The sequence below is a fragment of the Alosa sapidissima genome, chromosome 2 (genome assembly GCF_018492685.1).
Source record: "Alosa sapidissima isolate fAloSap1 chromosome 2, fAloSap1.pri, whole genome shotgun sequence".
Lineage (NCBI taxonomy): Eukaryota > Metazoa > Chordata > Actinopteri > Clupeiformes > Clupeidae > Alosa > Alosa sapidissima.
In genome coordinates, this window is record NC_055958.1 from 16286306 (window position 1) to 16309800 (window position 23495).

General features: G+C 40.1%; 1 protein-coding gene across 23 annotated transcripts in view; it reads left to right on the top strand.

Moving 5' to 3' along the window:
* The first annotated feature begins 393 nt into the window (after window positions 1-393).
* Window positions 394-23495, top strand: part of neb (nebulin) — a 60641-nt gene continuing 37539 nt past the window's right edge. For 19 of the 23 annotated variants that reach the window (XM_042084623.1, XM_042084622.1, XM_042084629.1 and 16 more), the window contains exons 1-47: window positions 394-482; window positions 1266-1377; window positions 1651-1722; window positions 5679-5795; window positions 6415-6525; window positions 8541-8645; window positions 8751-8855; window positions 9067-9171; window positions 9455-9559; window positions 10680-10784; window positions 11077-11184; window positions 11740-11856; window positions 12153-12254; window positions 12368-12475; window positions 12667-12771; window positions 12893-12991; window positions 13419-13523; window positions 13669-13776; window positions 13902-14015; window positions 14166-14363; window positions 14608-14715; window positions 14821-14919; window positions 15026-15130; window positions 15235-15342; window positions 15466-15777; window positions 15866-16072; window positions 16291-16395; window positions 16509-16616; window positions 16742-17053; window positions 17298-17504; window positions 17659-17763; window positions 17911-18018; window positions 18209-18520; window positions 18649-18855; window positions 18972-19076; window positions 19470-19577; window positions 19686-19997; window positions 20109-20315; window positions 20418-20522; window positions 20732-20839; window positions 20969-21280; window positions 21657-21860; window positions 21991-22095; window positions 22230-22337; window positions 22442-22753; window positions 23010-23213; window positions 23343-23447. In XM_042084623.1, coding sequence (XP_041940557.1) covers window positions 1675-1722; window positions 5679-5795; window positions 6415-6525; window positions 8541-8645; window positions 8751-8855; window positions 9067-9171; window positions 9455-9559; window positions 10680-10784; window positions 11077-11184; window positions 11740-11856; window positions 12153-12254; window positions 12368-12475; window positions 12667-12771; window positions 12893-12991; window positions 13419-13523; window positions 13669-13776; window positions 13902-14015; window positions 14166-14363; window positions 14608-14715; window positions 14821-14919; window positions 15026-15130; window positions 15235-15342; window positions 15466-15777; window positions 15866-16072; window positions 16291-16395; window positions 16509-16616; window positions 16742-17053; window positions 17298-17504; window positions 17659-17763; window positions 17911-18018; window positions 18209-18520; window positions 18649-18855; window positions 18972-19076; window positions 19470-19577; window positions 19686-19997; window positions 20109-20315; window positions 20418-20522; window positions 20732-20839; window positions 20969-21280; window positions 21657-21860; window positions 21991-22095; window positions 22230-22337; window positions 22442-22753; window positions 23010-23213; window positions 23343-23447 — 6663 coding nt within the window. In that variant the 5' untranslated portion in view covers window positions 394-482; window positions 1266-1377; window positions 1651-1674. Of the gene's footprint in view, window positions 483-1265; window positions 1378-1650; window positions 1723-4717; window positions 4804-5678; window positions 5796-6414; window positions 6526-8540; window positions 8646-8750; window positions 8856-9066; window positions 9172-9454; window positions 9560-10679; window positions 10789-11076; window positions 11185-11739; window positions 11857-12152; window positions 12255-12367; window positions 12476-12666; window positions 12772-12892; window positions 12992-13418; window positions 13524-13668; window positions 13777-13901; window positions 14016-14165; window positions 14364-14607; window positions 14716-14820; window positions 14920-15025; window positions 15131-15234; window positions 15343-15465; window positions 15778-15865; window positions 16073-16290; window positions 16396-16508; window positions 16617-16741; window positions 17054-17297; window positions 17505-17658; window positions 17764-17910; window positions 18019-18208; window positions 18521-18648; window positions 18856-18971; window positions 19077-19469; window positions 19578-19685; window positions 19998-20108; window positions 20316-20417; window positions 20523-20731; window positions 20840-20968; window positions 21281-21656; window positions 21861-21990; window positions 22096-22229; window positions 22338-22441; window positions 22754-23009; window positions 23214-23342; window positions 23448-23495 lie in introns of those variants that run through there. The other 4 variants (XM_042084641.1, XM_042084624.1, XM_042084646.1 and 1 more) reach the window with 4 other exon arrangements.

Consider the following 23495-nt stretch of genomic DNA (forward strand, 5'->3'; position numbering starts at 1 on the left):
GGTCATTGTCTTAAACGGAGCTCTGGCTTTGACCTGGTTTCCTGTGGAGCTGCAGTCATTGGCACAGGGTATTTGCCAGATGACCTCAAAGACTCTGGCCTCCAGAGCGTTTGTCCTGGTCAAGTCCAACCTTTCCCTTAAGCTCAAACTTCACAGATCACCTGCCTCAATAGCAGCTAATCATCTACTGGCTCCTTCCCCCCACAGCATCACAACACCTCTATGTCAACCACTCATTTATTTTTCTCAGGGCTCTCCTCATAGTTGAATCATAACAGATTGGCTGAACAGGTGGTCTTTTCTGATGGGATCGCTTAGGTAAATTTAGCTTTTGAAACCTGAGAGCTGAGGTCTGTGATTGGCTGGTAGAGGCACATGATAACCAGGTCTCTGGTGCAGCTGTGAGCTGTCCGCTCTGAGTTTCTCAGGAGGGAAGAGTTGGGGAGGCTCTGGAGTCTGGGGAATCGTTCATACAGTAACCGGTAAGCAGCTCGAGACCGAAAAAAAATCACAGTAGAACCAAAAGCAGCAAAAACCAAAGGAGAGAGGCTTAGTGGTGAGCTCACCCACATTGTCATCATTCGCAACTTTTGCATAGCCTCTACTTGGGATTGTTTTTCTTCTCACTAACTGGACCAGTGGATGAAGTGGATTAAGGCTTGGGCCTGATGCTGTCTTGGTGATCATCCTGTGGAGAGACTCCATAACAGACGCATTTCCAATCAATACAGGTTCCAAACCAAGTCAAGAGCTCTGTGATTGAGATTAGATTTGGACACCCCACACAGGAGAACGTCCTTTCCACTTTCCACTGGGGGCAGGACTCAACTCAACCACCTGGCCTCTTCTTGGTTCTCTTTTCCCCTTTTATTTCTTTTTGGAAAGAAAACAAAGATAAATGTATACATTTTTTAAATTGTATTGTCTTGTCAAGTGCTAAAAAAGGGTAGTCAGTTTGCAGTCCTATATTTAACCTCTAGCCTCAGAAGGCATTGCTTCTTCTGCTAGCTAAACAAAGACAGCCAATGAGGCCACAGCATTAGCTTACATGACGAATAGCTGGAGCGCTTTGGGCAGCTGTCGCAGTCCTTCAGCCAGGAGGCGTAGCACTTTGGGGCATCTTCGGTGTCAACCTTCTAACAGAGGCCTGCAGCAGAGAGCTTATCCTCATAGCCTTTTTTTGTTTTGTTTTGTTATTGTCGCCAAGCTTAGAGGTTTCAGAAAAGTGTGACGGCATTTTATGACGCGTCTCTGTCTCTGTCCAGGTTTGCAGCAACACAATTAAGTGGAATATCAGTTTTTGGCTCTTGTGGATGGACATTGAGAAGCTTCCTTACTGCAAGGTTGCTGAAAACTCTGTCAGATCTCTCTGAAGCGGTATGTGTAGCATGTTAATTGAGTCTATTATGTTTTGCACGTTACCTGTGTTCAATTGGGGGGGAAAAAAAGAAAAACAAGAAGCTTGATTAGCCTCTAGACTTAATCTTGAATGCATCTACTGTCTTGCTTGCGACCAACAGAATTCCTTGTCATCATACTAAGCTTACAGTATGAGCAGTTGATATTATTACTGAGCTACATTTTGTGAGTATAACTTAACAGGCCTGTCGGCTTTGGCAGAGTGTGTGACTTCCGTCTGCCCCTCTGCAGAGACCCTCTTAACGTTTGATCATTATGGAGACTGAAGAAATTGAGGAGGAGTTCGAGGAGGAGATTGTGGAGGTAAGATCAATGGAGTTTCACCACACCCTATAAATGTGTTAATAACACAACCAAGTGAATGGCCGTTGTCTCACAGGAAGCAAAATGCACCTCATTCACTTTCAGCTTTTCTGGACCACTATAGTGACTTAATTGGATACATCCTCAGATTCCTGTAGACTTGAGGTCCAGTGGTTAAGATCTATGAATAGTTAGCTATGATACTGACTCAGTCAGCAGTTCGGTGTCAGCAGTGAGCCATCTGCAAGTAGAGCTGGGTGTCATTTCACCCCAGCCTCCTCCCTGGAGTTACAGGGACCCTACCACCTACCTTAGGACATACTGTAGTAAATTACCCCCTCAATAAAACCTTCACTTAAGTCTTACTTCTATATATTCTTAACAAAATAAGACCTTTTGCAAGAAGTCTGAAAATGTATTTGTATAGCCACTGGAACCAAGTACCTTCATAAAAACAGAAAGTCAAGTGTAATACATCTACACCACATCACCAGTGTAATTCCTTATGATATGTATGTAACAAATCTGATTATCCTGGTTTATTACAAGGCCACATACAACCAAACATGCCATTTATATTCACATTTCAACTATGCTGTTAGTAAGTATTCATACATGGACAATTATTGTCAATTATGATGTTTGCTTGAATGGAAGTACCCACTGTTAGCTATGATATTCTCATGAACATATCTTGTTCATCATGGACCATTTATACTAACAGTGAGATTACATTCTGTTCACATGCAATGCCCCTTGTGGCAGGGAGAGGAAGATCTCCTTAAAGCTATATTTGGAGCTGACATAATTGACTAAGGTGAAATTGTGTTAAATTTGGTTTTGAATGGGCTGTGCTTATTGTTCAGGACCAGTATTTGTAAACAAAACAGACACCATATTGAAGTGAACTGGGACCTGCTGTGCAAAGCACCATTAAGAAATTAATTATTAACACTTGTCTCTGGAAATTGGCATTTTGTATTGAAATGTTTCATAGTTTGAAAAACTCCAGGCTTTAAGGATTTCTACTCAGCTAACTGCTATTGTGCAAATGCAAATGTGTTCTTGTGTTTATTCACAATGTGTTTGTCTGGGTGTTCAATGGAAGAGTGAAAACAGAAGGCTCATACTTTAATGTCTGTTTCCTGGAGAAACAGGATTAAAGGAGGCCTTGTATAGGTTGACTATTTCCTGGTCGAGATATCTTAAAGGGGAATACAAATTGGAAGTATATAGAATCTACACTATACTCAACTTAAACCTTACAAATATTAATTTGAACAGTGGCCATATTGGACTCTCCTTTAACATATCAGCTGGGAAATGGTGTACGAGATTTACCGTCTTGTTTTAAATCAAAGACGGAAATCTTCACAGGGGAAAAACACTTTCAAGCTGCATACGCTCTGGTTTCACTATTACTTTCATCTACACTTATGATCAGCACAAGGATCTATTGTTCTCAAAATAGTCAATTGGATGTATGGAATGTGAAGGAGGATACCAGGACACACTGATTTTCTTTTTGCGAGTTTTCTCGCATATGTCAGATACCAGATATTTCTTGTCATCAGAAGATAGACATTCTTTACAGAATATCAGGTGGTCCTATTTCCACTTTGCCTCTTTTATTTTTTCCTGAATGATTTTATTCTTTTTCCCCCAAGAAAATCCATTCCCCCGATAAGGGAAAAACAGCTCTCGGGGGCCAGGGCTTGACTGGGGGATAGTGCTGGCAGTAGATACAAATATAGAAGTGGACATCTACGGCAGACTCGCAGGGAGGCAAATGAGACGAGTCGTGCTGTAAATCACACTCCAGTAGCTCTGTAACCATTAACGTCACGCACAGAGAATGTGTTAAGGGGGGAGGAAGCATGGAAAAGCCACCTGCAGAGTACAGTGGAGATGTTGAAGGAGGAAGAGATATTCAATGTATTTTATAACCAGTCATATCACTTTTTCTGCACACATCTTAATATTTCTGTTTCACAGCAATAGACAGTGCAGTAGACATTGCCAACAGACAGGGATAGAGGATTTCAGAAGTGTCCTGTGTGACTCCTTGCATTTCCATAGGTCATCATGATGAAGCTACATACAACTGTAGCTGAGAGTATGCTGTTGGGCTTTGTTTTTCCAGCTCTGATAGCTTGATTTGATTATGTCAGGTCTTCAGTAGAACATTATAGAAGGTTCTGAAGTGGCCTTGTGATGGGGCTTTGTGAAGCAGCCTATTCTGGTGGATGTTTAGTCACGTTGGTCGCCAATCACGTTGGTGTGATCCACTGAGCCAGTGTTAGGGTCTCAGCAGCAGTTGGAAATAGTTGTTGCGGTGAAACAGATCGGCCAGAGGTCATTAGAGGGACATTTTTCTGACTAGCTATTTTTAGAAAATAGCGTTAAAAATGGAGTTTTCTTATACTGTATGGTGTATTTCATTGGAATTATGACCAGGATCTAGAAGAAATGTATGTTTTATAAATGTATTGGATTTACCCAGCTCTAATATCACTTCAGATATCTTGCTGAACTAAAAGAACCAGCAGTGTCAAGAGTACTGTCCTGACCGCTAGTTTCTATTTACCATCACAACAATGGGTTTGACAGTAAATAAGAATAGCAGTGAGGTCATCTGGGTACTTAGATGTCCTGGGCAGTGGCGGTTCAGAAGGCTATGTCAGTCAAACTCGACACGGGAGGTCTATTATAGGCTCCTGTTTCCTCTCTGGAATAGAGGAATGGTCACTGCCACTGATTACATTTCACATAGTATTAAGGAGTATGAAGTACAGTATGTAGTCATTTGGGCTGAAAGATGTTTTTGGCAAACGGAACATTGCTTGAGTATAGGTTTGTAGAGAAACTTCTCTTAAGTTAAGATTTGGGGTAATTTATAGCCTCTCAGAGCTGGAAAAACCACCATGCAGTTTATCTCTAAAGTTTTTGTGATCCTTTCATGAAACCGCCGAGTTTGTCCTATATTTATAGTATGAGGAGGAGGAGGAAGAGGTGACAACGGCGATTACTCAGCAGGGTACACAGCAGGTTACACAGCAGACCATGGTCTCTGGGGCTCAGGTAAATGAGTTAAAGCCGCAGGACGGCTACGATGAAACTATGCCCCGATGCTTCCTGAATGAACACCACCTGCCTGCTGCCTTTAATTGACAGATTAATAAACTGTCGGATTTTCAGTGGCTTGTTTTCAGATTAGTTTGCCTTGCTCATCTAACACTTTACAGACAACTGATTTTGGAGTATTTCAAATCCCAACCTCCAACAAAAAGGAGGTTGCTATAGTAATCAGAACATAACCAACTGTTTGAGTAGAATTATGAAAGATTTAAGATAAGTATGATTTGTTAGTTATCAAGAGCTTCGATCCTAATATTGGCTGAGATTTGTTCATGTTTGCATGCATATCGTCCCTCTAAAACAGTGCATGGAAACTTTTGCTCTCTCATGGTCCATTGATCAGATATGTGCTTTATGGATAGTCTGTCCCTTTTGTTGCCCTACTTTCTTTGTCTTGATGACTTGATACTGTTGGCAAACACTTTTTTAAACAACTGATGAATTACATTCCATTAGTATGGATGTTTTTGTGAGTAAAAGTATTTTTAATGGGTTTATGGGTTCTGATCAACTTTGACTTGCAAGGTAAGATACGATTCTCTAACAGTTCTTAGGTAAACCTTGTAATGCTCATTCAAACAACTTAGTGATATTCATATGATGTAGAAAGACTTGATCAGAAAAAAGTGAATTATACATTGAATGATAAAACTGATTACAGTGCATTGATTGATTCATTACAAGTGTTACATCATTGCTGGCAAGTAAATATCTTCATTCCACCTGTATGTTCCATTGTGGCATGTTATCTGTTTACAAGGACATACTGCCTCATCTATCACTGTTACTGGACCTGAATTCTGAATTCTGCCTCTTAGACGGGAGCCGGTGGCCTGCCCACCCGCAAGGTCAGGAAGAAGGTCAAGGTGGACACCTCCAAATTCATGACCCCTTACCTGGCCCACAGCCAGAAGATGCTGGATCAGTACAGTCACGTAAGCCATCCATCCCACTACCTGCCCCTGAAAGCCCTTATTTAGTGGCCGTTCACACCAGGGAACGACAACTATACCAACAGCAAAAAAAAAAAAAATCGCTCTAATATGAATGACAACGTCCATACATTAATTATAACGAAAATGACATCAACAATATTGACTTTCAGAGCGATTTTGAGAATTATAAGAAGCTGACAGACAATCATAATCCATCTAATTTTAGACATCACATTTATCAACACGAGGAGAGACTTTCCTTATTGTTGGTCAATATTGTTGTAGTTATATCTATAACATTAACGTTATAGTTTGATATCTTTACAGTTCCTGGTGTGAGCAGCCCTTTTAAACAAAAACAAATATCTTGTGTAGGCCTATACGGGGGCAAGGGTAGCACAGGCTGCAACATCCCTACCACATACTGTATAGAGGGTCAAATGCCGACTGAGATCTGGGTTCAGAAAGCTCTAGTGCTCTTAGCATTATGCTAACATGGCTAGCAATGCTAAGGTCATGTAATTCTAAATATAAAAACCTTTCTTGGACTGCAAATCACTCTAAGCAACAGTATTTACTCAATAAATGTGTTTGACTGTGATGCAAATCTTATTTCCAGAACAAGTACCGTGAAGCCTATGAGAAGAATGTGAAGGGTCTGCCTTATGCTATCTCCAGTGACACTCCTGAGCTGATTCGCATTAAGAAGGCTCAGGAGCAGCTCAGCGAGGTACTGTATGGAGGAAGTATTCATCCGTATACAGCACTTACCATGCACTTCCCTCTCTTCCCTTCTTTACCTCCTTCTTCTACACTTCTTCCTCCTACCACACTTTGACTAGCAGGCCTACTTATAATCAGTGTTGGGAGTAATGCATTAAAAAAGTAATGTAATTAAAGTAATGCATTGCTTTTTGCGGTAATGCAGTAATGTAAGGCATTACCAATACAATTTCAGTAATATTTTACTCGGTACAATTCTCAGTCACTGAAGTTACTTTGCTTTTTAATCCAAAATTGAGAAATGCTCAATTGGGACCAGAGAAGATTATCCAAGAATTAAAAAAAGTCATCTATGCTGGTCCTGGAATTTGATTGCCTTGTTTAGATGACTGTAGAAAGGCAATTTGAGTTATCTCTGCCATTCATGCAACAGATCTAACATGGTTAGGCTATACTTCTCATTTCAAGCAGTGAGAATAACTAAAATGTTGCTTTTACAGACAAAGATCGTAGCCATTATTCTTAAACTATTTGCATTAAGTCTACACCACTGTAAGTGTAAGGAAAGGCAACCAGCAATGATGAGAACCATTTAAAGTCAACATACAATTTCACTATGGCTATATTTTACTATATTGAGTTGTGAGTGACCTTTGGGGCCTACATTGTCCCATGAGCCATAACTGCAAGCATTATATTGTTCTTTTGTTAGCCTTAAGCCTAGGTCAGTCATTATGCCATACCACATCACCTCCTGCTGTGTAATGAGCTGCATTGAACACATGAAGATCTATTGAGAACACCAAATCCATATTTCCTGTTGAAAGTAATGTAAACGTAGTGTAATGCCTTAACATTCAAAGACAGTAATATTGTAATGTAACAAATTACTTTGAGATGACAGTAACAAGTAATAAATAATGCATTACGCTTTTGAAGTAACTTGCCCAACACCTGCACTGTATCTTAAATGTTATTCCTCTTGTTGTAAATCCCTTTGGATAAAAGCATCTGCTAAATTAATAAATGTAAAGGTAATATGTATGGTTGAAAAAATAATCCCACCATGCTCTCAATTTTCATTATTTGGCATATGCCATAAAACCATATCCCATTCTCCAAAATTAATTTAATCCACCTTTGCTTTGCTAGGGCTATTTACAGGTAGGTCTGGATTAGGACTACCACTTATATTAGGTAGACTGAGTACAGTTGAGACACTTTTTGCCCACACGAAATCAAACAAAAAATAGATAGCCCACTGAAAAGTGATTTTCCACACGACATTCCACATGCAATTTCCTTGTATAGACTAAAATATTATCAATCAATAATACCCATAAGTAGTTTATATTTTCCACAATTAGCTCATAAACATAAGGTGCATTTTTGTCTTGACTGTGTCTCAACTGTACCCTATAGAGTACAGTTGAGACACCTACCTGGTACAGTTGAGACACCCATTTTTAATGATGTATAGTTAACTAACCGTTCGTTGGAAAGTTGAATAAATAAAAACATAGCAATTGCAAAGTGTTTGTAGTTCAAATTCATTCATTTCATTTCAATTAGCGTTAACAGTAGCCTACAAATGGAATGTTAGTAATAACACAATCCAATGTGTGTCTCAACTGTCCCCTGCTGACCACCTCACACATTTCTCTAGATTTTGCAACGACCTTACATGACACAATGCCATAAAATGTGCCAGTTTTTAGGACACAGAATAATGTTTGTAATGATACCAGTTACGTTTAACAGTAACATAAGTGTAATGAGCTATTCATTGTCGAAGGTGCATGGTGAAGTGAAATTCTTACTTTTGGAAAACAAACATTTGCCGATATCCTTGGATGGGAGATACTTGTGTCGTTCAAATTTTCCATGATCAAAGAGGGCACTAATACGCATGTGCATAGCAAAAATCACAACTTGGGCTTGCTGTGCAAGCAAGATATTTAAGGTGTCTCAACTGTACACATGTCTCAACTGTACTCAGTCTACCCTATCTTTGACTTCCAGGTCAAATACCGCATGGAGGGTTCGAAGGCTAGGACCCTGTGCAACTATGATGGCGAGGCTCGTGAGATTGCCCATGTGAAGCATGTAACTGACCTGATCAGCAAAGTAAGTGTTCATTCACTGTGAAAAATGGTTTCAACTTGAGAAACCCTCCAAAATAATGCTTTCCACTGATAAAACATGAAAATGTCCCATATTTTATCACTACAGGTTCTTTACAGGCAAAAGTGGGACGAGACAAAAGACCGCTATCTGCTGCCACCTGATGCTCCAGAGCTTGTACTGGCTGTGAAGAATGCAGCAAACTACAGCAAGGTGGGTGCAGATCATCCGAAGGAAAGGGTGTTATCATCTACTATGCACACATATTCATAAGGTCTATAGATAAAGTCCATAGAAATGGGGGCACCAGATAGTAGAATATATTACAGATATTCTTTAATATCCTTAATATATCATTAATATCCTTATGTGTACTGTGACTTCTGTATACTCAGGTTTGACTGGTCCTGTTTTTGCTTTCCAGAAACTGTACACTGAGGTCTGGGATGAGGATAAGACCATGTATTATCCTTACAGTGACAGCCCTGAACTTCGCAGGGTTGCCAAAGCCCAGGAGGTCCTCAGTGATGTAAGTCGGCCATTTTGCCAAGTGCTACAGTATTTTATTTAAGTTTAAATGTGATGAGACCCATACATTGACTTTCCAATTACAGTATCATGTAAAAAATAGATTCTCTTTATACTCTACAGATTTTTCCTACATGTGTTCTTGATAAGAATACTGTCTTTGAAATCCCTCAGTTGTTTCCCTCAGGTGGTTTCAAGCAAAGATTCTAGAACAGAGCTCTGTTCTAGAATCTTTGGTTTCAAGTAAGTAACCAATTAAACTCCTCATGTCCTTTTCCCTGCAGATCAAGTACAAGAAGGGTCATGATGAGCGCAAGGCCAAGTATACATCCTTGGCTCTACCTCCGGATGTGGAGCTGGCCAAGAAAGTCTTCACCCAGCGCAGTGATGTGAGTACCCCTATCGACTACAGTTCTCCTGGGCCTAGTATGCATATGCTATTCCTGGGCCTGGTGTGGAATTTTTAGACATGCCAGTGCAGTTTGTTTTAGAAAATGGGACATCTTGGGACATCTATAATTTCATACTATTTATTTTATAATTTCATGTGTTATACATTATATTTTTTATATAGACTACAAGTCAAAAGTTGACTGGTAGTGTATATCTGCATCAGATCTTTGCCTGTGAACTAAATGATTTGTACCTGGGCGTGCCAAGTTCTCTGTGGTGTACATTCTGTGGACAAGACCAGAACTACAGCTACAATTAACCACTTTTAGACTTTCACCTTACTGAAAAGGGCCACTTTATAGGCCTTTATCGGTTTTATCCTAATAAGCATTGTCCAGCCACAGCAGAAATCCTCAGTTTTAAGCATGATTCCCAACAGTGAACTGTATAATCTATGACAGCATTTAAGAACAATAATATATGACTATATACATATTTATGTGATGAACAAAGGGAGACCGCACACTCTAGCAGCTCATATGCCAGTAGTTTAATACAAACAACGTTTCGGCCTGTGGCCTTTCTCAAGTCTTACGTATTTATACCATACATGAATAGCTTAATGCAAAACAAAATAAAATGGAATGTAAGATACTACTGTGAGTAAAGGCCACTGCCAGTAACAGTTTTGAGCCATCCCCCAGCAAGAGGGATGGTGGGAGAGTATGTAAGTCCTGTTGGCTCAAGCTGTCACTCCCAGCCAGATGAGGCCATCAGCAAGCCATGGGCTCTGCAGTCTCTGAGAGAGAGACCGGGATATCTCCCACCTGCTACCCGATATTAATAGGGAGTCACATATTTGTCCAGACTGTGCTAAGTAAAGGACAACAAAGGGCCTCAGGCCAGGGAACATGACAGCGGAAAAACCCTTATGTCTGTGTCAATGTACTGAATTCCACCCATAGCTGTTTCACCCATTGGGTGCAAAAAGCACTTGTAAATGAGTAAGAACCATACAGTGTAGTTTCTCCCATACAGTGTAATAAAGTAAATTAATATGATTATGAGTTTTGATTACACTCTCTGACTAACAATTAATAAAATCTATCTTTACAGCTCAAATATCATGAAGATTACAACAAGAATGTCAAGGGCCACTGGTGTGAGACACCTTACTTTGACGTTGCCATCGCAAGACAGGCCATGGACAACCTTAGCTCCGTAAGTCCATGGAAATATACAGTGATATCAACACTATTACTGATAACTGACATTACATGTTTTGTTACCATAATTTTCCAACTATTAGCCGAGGTTTATACATCGATTTTGCTAAATTTCTTCAGCTGTGAGGTTAATACACAGGGGCAGATACTGTAATATGGTATTAATATGGGTTTGTTTTTTTAACTTGCATAAAACACTGTTCTGTGGCTAATACACAGGACATTACTGTATACAACTGTATGAATTCTTTACTGATCCATATGCTTGTATTATCTTTCAACTACAGAAAAAATACACGCAAGCGTTTGAGGACATAAAAGACCAAATCTACTTCATGCAAACAGACACGCCAGAATACACCGCTCGCAAGAAGGCTGGTAACGCTGCAAGCTCGGTTTGTGTTTTAGTCTTTTTTTATCCCTACTATGTCTCCAGGTGTACACATACTTTGTTGTTTTATTCCCTTCCTCCTGTTTCGTCCTCATCACTTTTCTCATCACTTTTCACTAAAGTGTCTGCTAAGAACCAAAAACATAAAGATTCTACAATTCCATGGAATATTCCAAATATTTTTTAGAACATTCATTCTACAACATTCTAGTCACACCAGTGGGCACATGCTGAAAGGCAACAGCCTTGAGCAGCTCAGAGAGAACTGTGGTAGGTCATGCCCACCTGAGACAGGAGCCTTCATTTACATCAGCTTCTGCTGGTAGAACACAAAAGGGCAACCAGGATTAATTGTCTAGCCAAAATATGAGCCATGCATCAAAGAGGCTTTCAGATGCAATGCAAAATGCAAAAATGTAACATCAACAGCATTAGATAACAGCGTTTGGAATCTTTTGGAATGAATATTTGAAAGTGACATTGACATTTGTGGTATACCAGTGAATCACTGCATGTTCACGGCCCCTTACTAAACTGGTGCTTGACATTCTATTTATAGGTCAAATACAAGAAGGAATACGAAAAGACCAAAGCAGTGGCTGGCTACAACGTTCTCCCCGCAACAGACAATCCCCTGCTCACCCAGCTGAGATATGCTGGAACAATTCTTAGTGATGTATGTGGTCACTCCTCCATCGATGTTACCATTGTGTTCTTGGTTTTTAAGTTCATATGAAAATCCCAAACTATAAATGTGAAATGATAATTACTTTTGAACATATAAACCACAAATGTTCACTGAGACACCAAATGGAGAAATGCAAATGTAAACGTCAGTACAAATTGCAAGATAGTAAACAAAACGAAAGAAATTGATCAATTTAATTCCTTCCATTGAATTCAGATCTCTACATGCACAATGATAATAACTAATTGAAGCTGAATGCTTTTTGCTGTCTCTCTCTTGTTTAGAAAGTCTATAAAGCCAGCTATGAGAAATCACGGGGATCCAGCATCAACTACTGTGACACGCCCAAGTTCAAGATGGATAATGTTCTCAAGCAGTTTACTGACGTGAGTGGGGAAGTTTGGTGGATTACTGTTGTCTTCCCTGAGATAAAAAAACGGACATTTCTTTTTTAAATGGGCATTTTACATAAGTGCAATCCATTCACTCTTCTCTTCAGGCGCACTATAAAACAAAGTATGAAAATGAGGTGAAAGGTCATTACATCGGCAGCTATGAGGACATATACATGCTGCACTGTCAGAAGATGGAAGAAATTAAGAGCAGTGTGAGTAACTCATTTTCTAAATTTCCCTTAGGATCAATAAAGTGTCTCTCTGTCTATCTGTTGGTCTGTTCATCTGTAACCTCCCTCTCCTCATAGGAGTCAAAATTTAATGAGTTTGATTTTTTTCTTTCAATTACATCATCAGTTCACATTCAGAGGGAAATATTGTCAATATATTCTCCCTTTTCCAGACAAATTATAAAGCAGATTATGAGGACATAAAGACAAGATGTTACTTCCCTCAAACCGTCACGCCAGAGTATGAAGCCATAAAGAGGGTTGGAGTGTGCAAAGATGTAAGTTGACATATATATACTATATAGATATTATATACATTATGTATAGAAATAATGAGAAAAATCCTGCAGTAGATGTTGTATAACTGCAGTTTTATTTCTGTGTGGTTGCCTTTTTCAGAAACAATATCGCCAGCATCCAGACACAGTTAAATTCACTCAAGTGACAGACTCGCCTGTCATGGTGCAAGCTGGAATTAACGCCAAGCAGCTAAGTGACGTATGTATCCTATATGTACTTTTTCATTTACCCTTTGCATACACTGAAACATATATTCAAACCTGGCAGTGAGAGAGTTGTAGAATAATGATGATGATGAATGATGATCACAGAGAAGCACTCAAAATGGTTGCCATGGCATTAGTGCTCTTTCATCTAGGATGTCTCTCCCACATCCAGCAACATTCATTCATGGCCCAGCTGTCTTGCTCTGGATGCTATGGAAACCAGTGCAAGCAGCTTTTTTATTTTTGGTAACGTCTTCGCAGATGGTCCAAAAATACACCAAGGGAAGGGCCAGTTAGTCAAGCAAAGATGCTTTGTTACAGAATATATCGTATATCGTTTCCTGGGCAGCACTGCCACCTAGTGAAGCTCAGTGGTATCACACTGCTTCACCATCTCTCCTCTGTGTTGTTTCCTACAGCTCAATTATAAAGCAAAGTATGAAGAGACGAAGTTCAAATGCTACGTACCTCCAGATTACCCCTTCTTTATTCAGTCAAGAGTCAACGCCTATAACCTCAGTGATGTAAGTATGGGTACTTCACAGTAACATCATTGTGTTTAATGTAGGCCCCTACTGCATATGCACTCCTCTTAACTCTCTGTGTGAAAACGCACATCATGTTTTCACTATATACATATGCAATAAACATGCACTCCATGATTTTCAGACTTGTTACAAGTATGACTGGGAGAAAACAAAAGCGAAGAAATTTGAGGTGAAAGGGGACGCCATTTCAATCCTCGCTGCCCGTGCCCATACAAATATTGCCAGCGATGTAAGTATTCTGACCTACAGTACACAATTTAAGTGAAATGAATTTTGTTCTGTCTGAGTGGTCTGCACTGAACTTGTCCTTGGTTTGTAGTTGATGACATTTTTTGCCGGTTCTGTTTATTCCAGTTTAAGTACAAGAAGGAATATGAGAAGAATAAAGGACACATGATTGGTGCCCTCAGCATCAACGACGACCCCAAGATGCTGCACTCTATGCATGTGGCCAAAATTCAGAGTGGAGTAAGTTGCAGTTTAATCACCTTTAGGTCAAGAATGAACAAATCAGCGTGGTCGGATTGCAAATCTATTTTATGTGTATTACGCATAGCCTACATATGTAACCTCAATGAGCGGCCAATAAAATCTGCATTTTCTTAAATGTCTTCACAGCGTGAATACAAGAAAGACTATGAAAAGTTGAAGACCAAGTACCACGCCCCTCTGGACATGATGCTGGTCACACTGGCTAAGAAGTCCCAGGCTATTGCAAGCATGGCTGGCTACAAAAAGATCCCCACTAATTACCTCCTGCCCTACAATAGTATGTCACTGGAGTTGGCCAAGCAAGGCAATTTCATCCAGAGTGATGTAAGGAATTTTCTAACCTGACTTGCCCACACCGAAGTGTTAAAAAATACATTACATACTAAATACCAATTAAATACTACATTTGCAACTAGTGTCTCCTTTTGTACATGCTACGCGTAATTTTCATTTATTCACCAATTCATTTAAATGTTCGAGTCATGATGTATTCCATAATATGGCAGAAAAACCCACCCGCTGTTGTACTCTGTTTCTGAATGACCACAAACTAATCTTCCAACTCCAGAATGAATATAAGTCTGACTACAACAACATGGTCAAAGGTACTCCTTGGGTTCCCTTTGGGTCGATGGAAGTTGAAAAATGTAAGAAGGCCGGTGAGATCCTTAATGAGGTAAGATGTAGTTTTAATGTCTGAACAATTATGTGACAGTGTATTGTGTATTTGATTTTGACAGATCAGTATGTTGTTTTTGTCTCTCATGTTTTTTGATCAAAGAAAAAGTATAGGCAGCACCCAGATACCATTCCATTCACTGCCATCGATGACCATCCGGTCATGTTGCAGTCCAAAGTCAACCAGATGTTGAGGAGTGATGTAAGTTCTTACCACATTCACAATCATGACTTACCTCTCTTTCTAAAACATTTTCTTTCTCTTGTGCAGTAGCCTCTGTGAATATACAATGCACTTTTCCTTATAGCTTCACTACAAAAAAGGTCTTGAGGAGATCCATCAGAAGTACTCCTTGCCTCCTGATATTCCAGAGTTCCTTCAAGCCAAATGTAATGCTTACAACATCAGCAAGGTAGGCTAGAGCTCACAGGCTCCTCATGCAATGTAGGAAGGCCGTCTTTGTGTTTCAGTGCTCGCTTGACTGTTGTTGATTTGGAATTTCTGTTTTTTATTCAGAATTATTACAAGATGGCTTGGGAAGAGACTATTGCGAAGGGGTACGATTTGCAACCTGATGCCATCCCCGTCAAGGCTGCTAAAGCAGCTAGACATGCAGCTAGTGATGTGAGTACCGCACACATACACACACACACACACACACACACACGATTCTGTATTGGCAAGGTAAACATTATATGCATTCAAATGAATCAGCACACATTTGAAACTGGTTTTGTTCCCTCTCAGTACCAATACAAAAAGGCATACAACAAGGTGAAGGGCCAACACATCGGCTTCCGCAACATTAAGGACGACCCTCTGCTGGTGCACTACATGGAGCTGGCCAAGATGAAGAGTGACAAGAACTACACGAAGGACTATCACAAGTCCAAGGTGAAGTTCAGCTCCCCTGTGGACATGATGAGTGTGGTGCACGCTAAAGAAGCTACAGCTAAGCAGACCAATGCCGGCTACAAGAAGCTTATCCACCACTACACCCTCCTCCCAGATTCGATGAACCTGCAGCTGGCCCGTAGCATGAGTACCATAGCCAGTGATGTGAGTCATTTCATAGTCATTCATTACCAATAACCAATATTTTAAATAAATTTAAGTGTTGGCACACATATTTTTTTTTCAATCACAGTACAACTATAAAATGGATTATGAGTGCTCAGTCAAGGGCTCCCCCTGGGTCCCTATTGGGTCACTGGCGGTGGAGAAAGCCAAGATGGCTGCCGCCGCACTGGATGAGGCAAAGTACAGACAGCACCCAGACACGATCAAGTTCACTTCTGTCCTGGAAACCCCAGTCAATGAGCAGGCTAAGCTCAATGCCTTGCAGCTGAGTGATGTAAGCATGCACACACACACACACACACATAATATTGACTGTTGACTGTTTGGATAAGAGCTCTGTTCAAGTACCTTTTGGCTTGAGAACTCGAAAGCATATAAGTGGTGTATGGTATGGATTTCCCGTACAGATGACAGACAAAGACAAACAAAATACTTATTTACTTTGTTCCATTTTGTAAAGTGTTCAATGGTCTATGTGTTTCTTTCCCCCAGAGAGTGTACAAAGCCAGTGGTGAGAAGTTCATGCATACTTACAACCTTCCAGTTGACACCCCAGGGCTCTTGCAGGCAAAGTATAACGCAGCCAGTATCAGTGAGGTAAGTTTCTATGAACAGTTACAACCACAGCTAATGAATTCAATACAATACACCTTCAATACAAACGTGGCCATATCATTGTTCTTAAATTCTGCTTTGGGTTTTTATTTCAGTCCTACTACAAATACCAATATAAGAAGGATCTGCTGAAAGGACATCACGTGAAAGAGGATGCCATTTCCATTATTGCTGCCAGGGCATGCAGTAATATTGCCAGTGATGTAAGTACAAGACCATGTAAATTAGTCTAGAGCATTCAATTCATGGAATAATTCCTATTTACCTGTAAAACTCAAAATTATAGTACACTTATGAAAATAACGATTGCTACCATCTACTCTCTCAGTTCAAGTATAAGCTGGCTTACAACAAGGCAAAGGGCCACCACATTGGTGTCCGCAACATTAAAGACGACCCTCTGCTGATCCACTACATGGATGTGGCTAAGATGCAGAGCGAGAGAAACTACAAGAAGGACTATCACAAGTCCAAGTTGAAGTACAGCTCCCCTGTGGACATGATGAGCGTGACTCACGCTAAAGAAGCTACAGCTAAGCAGACATATGCCGGCTACAGGAAGCTTATCCACCAGTACACCCTCCTGCCAGATGCTATGAACCTGGAGTTGGCCCGTACCATGAATGTACAATCAAGTGATGTAAGTTATGTACAAGACACAGTTTCAAGGTCGGAAATAACTCAGTTGATGTACACTGGTTGTTGAGTGTTGACATAAACAAAATATCTTGTGGAAGCAATTTACACAATAGAGATTCAAAGTCCCTAATCGTCAGCTGCTGCAGATGTATGAAATTAGATTGTGATGCCATATTGATTTCAGTTTTAAGGGGGCAACAAAAGCAGTGCCTAAAACTGATCCTGATATACCCTCACCTTTACAGAATAACTACAGGTCTGAGTACAACAACAACTTCAGGGGAGCCGGATGGGTCCCAATTGGCTCTATAGACATTGAGTTGGCGAAGACTGCAAAAAAAGCATTGGATGAACACTCCTACCGCCAGCATCCCAGCAACTTCAAGTTTACCAGTCTGACAGATGCCATGCACATGGCCCTTGCAATGACCAACACCAAGATTCTTGACAAGGTCAGTGTCTTTAAACACAAGGCAAAGATTCTTTAATGAACTTGACGCATAATATGTGTAATGCACATACTGTAAGAATGAATTCACCCTGGAAGTATAGAATAAATCTGATGGCATAAGTGGTGATGGGTTTCCCTCCATGTGTATATTTCAGGCTGCGTACAAAGCTTCAGGTGAGAAGTTCATGCACACTTACAACCTGCCTGCAGACTGCCCAGAGTTCCTGCAGGCCAAGTTCAATGCACAGACAATGAGTGAGGTATGTAAACTTGGGCAATTATCCCTACATCTCCTTCTCATGTGCAATCTCCACCACAGCTTTTAATAGCAAATCTGCTTGTAAACATGTTTTGCACAAGTTATTGAGTTTTAACCGCTGCATTAATGATGTTTATTTGATTTCTAGCAACACTACAAGAAACAGTGGCTTCAGGATATTGCCAAGGGTTATGACTTGAGACAGGATGCAATTTCAGTTGTTGCTGCCAAGCACGGAAGACACATTGCCAGTGATGTGAGTTTAATTTGAATTGATCTGGGTTCGTTTCTGATGGGATACAGTCTTTTCACAGTAACCTGATGTGTATCCTCTAAAGTAAAATAATTCAGGGTCTTCATCCTCTTTAACTTAAGAAATATTCCCTGTTCCTTTCACTGCTTTCATGTCATGGCTTTGAGCTGATGGCCTTACCATTCCCCTACAGTTCCAATACAAGAAAGACTTTGAGAAGGCAAAGGGCCACCACATTGGTGTCCGCAACATTAAGGACGACCCTCTGCTGATCCACTACATGGATGTGGCTAAGATGCAGAGCGAGAGAAACTACAAGAAGGACTATCACAAGTCCAAGTTGAAGTACAGCTCCCCTGTGGACATGATGAGCGTGACTCACGCTAAAGAAGCTACAGCTAAGCAGACATATGCCGGCTACAGGAAGCTTATCCACCAGTACACCCTCCTGCCAGATGCTATGAACCTGGAGTTGGCCCGTACCATGAATCGCAGCGCTAGTGATGTAAGTGCAAAACTGTGCACTTACAGAATATGTAGAAATCAAACACCTTTCCTGTGTGTATATGTACACCTCAAGCCTCATCTAGGGGTTTTGTTAACATTCCTGTAATACTTTATTTCTTTTTCTAGTACGAATACAAGGCTGATTACAACTCCATGGTCAAGGGATCTCCATGGGTGCCCATAGGCTCTCTGGGTGTTGAAACCGCAAGAGTTGGTGGAGAGATCCAGAGTGATCACAGATACCGCACTCACCCTTCAAAATACCCCTTCCACAGGCTGATGGACTCCATGGATCTGGTTTTGGCCACTACCAACAACCAGATCTTGAACAAGGTAAAAAAAAAAAACACGGATGGTGTACTGTAGGAGACTGACGTCATACACGTCTTTTTTTGGGTATTGTGTGTTTCATGCTGTCGACATATCATTTTTGTTTTACCTTATAACAGCAAGCCTACACTGCAGCCTGGAACAAGGCTAAACTCAGTGTCCACGTCATGCCAGACAGCCCTGAGTTTGTGCTTGCAAAGGCAAATGCTGTCACAATGAGTAATGTACGTACCTCTCTAATAGATTATTACATTTACTACAGTGTGTAGTTTTGTGAAATTTGTAATACTTGTTAGATTTTGCTGAAATAATAATTTTATTCAATTTATGGATTACATAATAATATTCTAAGTTTGTACATTTTCTAAAGTAGGTTTGGATAAATGTGTCTGCAAAATATCTCGCCTTAACATGTGTCAGTGTTACAGAGCTCAGCTTAGAGCATATGTTTTAGTATTAGTAGGTTACATTGTTAATATTATATATAAATACAAGGATTTGCACTTATTAAAAAGACAATGTTAGGAAGAAAATACAGTGCATACAGTTTCCATTTATCTTGTTGGTGTAAATTTTTCATTATCTGCCTTGTAAATCCTGTTTTTACCTCTCTCTAGAAACGCTACAAGGCTGGCTTGGACGAGATGGCTAAAGCTGGCTATCATCTCACAAATGATGCCATTTCTATTTTGGCTGCGAAATCTGGCAGCACTATTGCAAGTGATGTGAGTGAACGCAAATTCAGTAATAATATAGTTTTTATTCAAGCAATGCATACTCTAGAGGACTTGCCACTGATTATAATCAATTCTCTGTAATGCCATTCATTGTAGTACAAGTACAAGCTAGCTTTCCAGAAGTCCAAAGGGCACCACATTGGTGTCAACAACATTAAGGATGACCCTCTGCTGACACACTACATGGAGGTGGCCAAGATACAGAGCGAGAAAAACTACAAGAAGGACTATCACAAGTCCAAGTTGAAGTACAGCTCCCCTGTGGACATGATGAGCGTGACTCACGCTAAAGAAGCTACAGCTAAGCAGACATATGCCGGCTACAGGAAGCTTATCCACCAGTACACCCTTCTGCCAGATGCTATGAACCTGGAGTTGGCCCGTACCATGAATCGCAGCGCTAGTGACGTAAGTGCAGAATATGTAGAAATCAAACACCTTTACTGTGTGTATATGTACACCTCAAGCCTCATCTAGGGGTTTTGTTAACATTCCTGTAATACTTTATTTCTTTTCTAGTATGAATACAAGGCTGATTACAACTCCATGGTCAAGGGATCTCCATGGGTGCCCATAGGCTCTCTGGGTGTTGAAACAGCAAGAGTTGGTGGAGAGATCCAGAGTGATCACAGATACCGCACTCACCCTTCAAAATACCCCTTCCACAGGCTGATGGACTCCATGGATCTGGTTTTGGCCACTACCAACAACCAGATCATGAACAAGGTACTGTACAAGGTTCAATCTAGATTTGTAAGATTGTATATAGAATCAGATAAGTGCTTCGTTTGTTGCTAAATCCATTGTTTTCTATGCATTTAATTCCAGCAAGCCTACACTGCAGCTTGGGAGAAGGAAAAGCTCAAGATCCACGTCATGCCTGACAGTCCTGAGATAGTTCTGGCCAAGGCTAATGCAATTACAATGAGTAATGTAGGTACCTCTTCATTGCAGTAGCCTAATTGCTGTAACTTTTACCCAGTCTCACCCATTTAAAAATGTGAATAAATACCACACTGAGAAAAAAAACAAGGAGAAAAGTTAATTACAGTCCCTTATCTCTGCCATGTTTCACATATTTCAGTGATACTTACAACAGAGAAGTTTTCTTGACATGAAAGATGTTTGTTTTATCTGTCTAGAAACTGTACAATCTTGCCAATGAACAAGCTAAGAAGAAAGGCCACCATGTGGGTGTTGATGCTATTGCAATCAAAGCAGCTAAGAACTGCACAACTATTGCCAGCGATGTGAGTAAAGTTGTAATTGTCCTTATGTCCTCATGAATCAAATATCTAAATTTTGCTCAATTAATTGTAATTGTAATTGTCATTTTTAACATCCAAATGTTTCATGTTTTTTTTGTTTTATTTTTGTAGTACAAGTACAAGACTGGCTACCGCAAGCAGGTTGGCCATCACATTGGAGCCCTCAGCATCCAGGATGACCCACTGCTAATGTTGGCCTTGAACTCTGCCAAGATTGCTAGTGATGCTCTTTACAAGAAGCACTTCAACGAGTCCAAGACTAAATTTAATCTACCTGTGGACATGATAGCATTTGAGCTGGCTAAGAAGAATCAGATCCAGGTCAACGATGCTAACTACAGAACTCGCCTTCACAACTGGACCTGCCTGCCCGACTCCAGTGATGTTGTCCAGGCTAGACATGTCTATGACATTCAAAGTGAAGTGAGTTTGATTTTATAGTTACTGGTGCATTACAATATAGGCCTACATATTGTAAAGTTAGTTAACAGGCAAAGTTGTCATGCACAAACTAAAGCCATCATGTGGAATGTGAGACCTTTTAGCTAACCCACCAATGTTTGTGCTGATGATCTTGCTCATGGTATTATATTTGCAAATGTATTTTTTTTGTTTTGTTATTAAATTAAATTAAATTAACTTAAGTTAGACTTCAGACTTTGCTCTTTGCCCAGTATTTAAAATAGGGCCCAAAATCTCTCCTTTGATATTGTATAGTACAACTATAAAGACGAAGATGATGAAAGAATTCTGTAACGCATTTCCTTCAAATCCCTCTGTTTTTTCTTTGTTTGCCCAGGCTGTGTACAGGGCTGATTTCAAACTGCAGCAAGGTACAGGGTGGGTTCCAATTGGCTCACTTGATGTTGAGAAAGCGAAGAAAGCTGGAGAGATCCTGAGTGATGCATTGTACCGTCAGCACCCCAGCAACTTCAAATTCACCAGCACAACTGAGGATATGCCAATTGTCCTGGCTAAAGCCATGAATGACAATATTAACAAGGTATCACATCTCTTTTAGAGCAAATTCTCCAAATAATTGATATGGTAGAATCAGGCAATATTTCTAATAAAATGCTACTTGGCAGTTGGTCGTTGTGTCTTTGATTTCATGTCTGTATTTCATTTCACAGCAAAGTTATGTGAAGGCTTGGGATGTGGATAAGACAAAGATTCATATCATGCCAGATGCGATGGATGTAGCACTGGCCAGACAGAATAAGGCAACCTACAGTGAGGTAAGAAATTATTATTTTGTATTTTTTCCTAATGGAATAAATGTTGTATATGCTACAGATGCTAGTTTTCATCTGCACAGATCTTTATTGGATGTTAATCCTCATAGTTGCTATGTTCTCATGTTTTTCTCTAGAATCACTACAAAAAAGCTTACATAGATGACAAGAAGAAGGGCTATGACTTGCGCAATGATGCCATTGGTATTAAAGCTGCCAAGGCAGCCAGGGACATTGCCAGTGAAGTGAGTATTTCAAATCACACAATGAATGTTTTTTTTTTAACATTAGTACAGTAGTACACAGTACAAATACATATGTTTAAATTGAATTTCTTCTTTTTCTTTAGTACAAGTACAAGACCGGCTACCGCAAGCAGGTTGGGCACCACATCGGAGCCCTCAGCGTCCAGGATGATCCACTGCTCATGCTGGCCTTGAACTCAGCGAAGATTGCTAGTGACGCTCTGTACAAGAAGGACTTCAACCAGTCCAAGACTAAGTTCAATCTACCTGTGGACATGATAGCATTTGAGCTAGCTAAGAAGAATCAGATTCAGGTCAACGATGCCCACTACAGAACTTATCTGCACAACTGGACCTGCCTGCCTGACTCCAGTGATGTTGTCCAGGCCAAGCAAGTCTATGAGATGCAGAGTGATGTAAGATAAAAAAAATTGTTTCTTATTTTAATTGTTTGGTATCTTTATGCTAGATATATTTAATTATGTTTTTGTAAGGCCAGACATGTTTGTAATGTTAGAATACATTCACTGCTATTATTTGCCTTATCTTAGCACAAGACATGTATATGTCTTATTCATGTGTCGATTGTGATATAATGGGACATTTTATATCTAAAGGGTCGATATATTTTCTGTGTAAACACTTCATCATGCTTTCTCTCATCCTGACCAGGCTGTGTACAGAGCAGATCTGAAGTGGCTCAGAGGTGCCGGATGGGTCCCCATTGGCTCACTTGATGTTGAGAAAGCGAAGAAAGCTGGAGAGATCCTGAGCGAGTCATTGTACCGTCAGCACCCCAGCAACTTCAAATTCACCAGCACAACTGAGGATATGCCAATTGTCCTGGCTAAAGCCATGAATGATAATATTAACAAGGTATCACATCTATTTTAGAGCAAATTCTCCAAATAATTGATATGAAAGAATCAGGCAATATTGATTATAAAACACTACCTAGCAGTCAGTTGTTTGTCTTTGATTGCATGTCTGTTTTTCATTTCATAGCAAAGCTATGTGAAGGCATGGGATGTGGATAAGACAAAGATTCATATCATGCCAGATGCGATGGATGTGGCACTGGCCAGACAGAACAAGGCAACCTACAGTGAGGTAAGAAATTATTAAAAAAAATATTTAAAATATAATTTGTTTATTTTT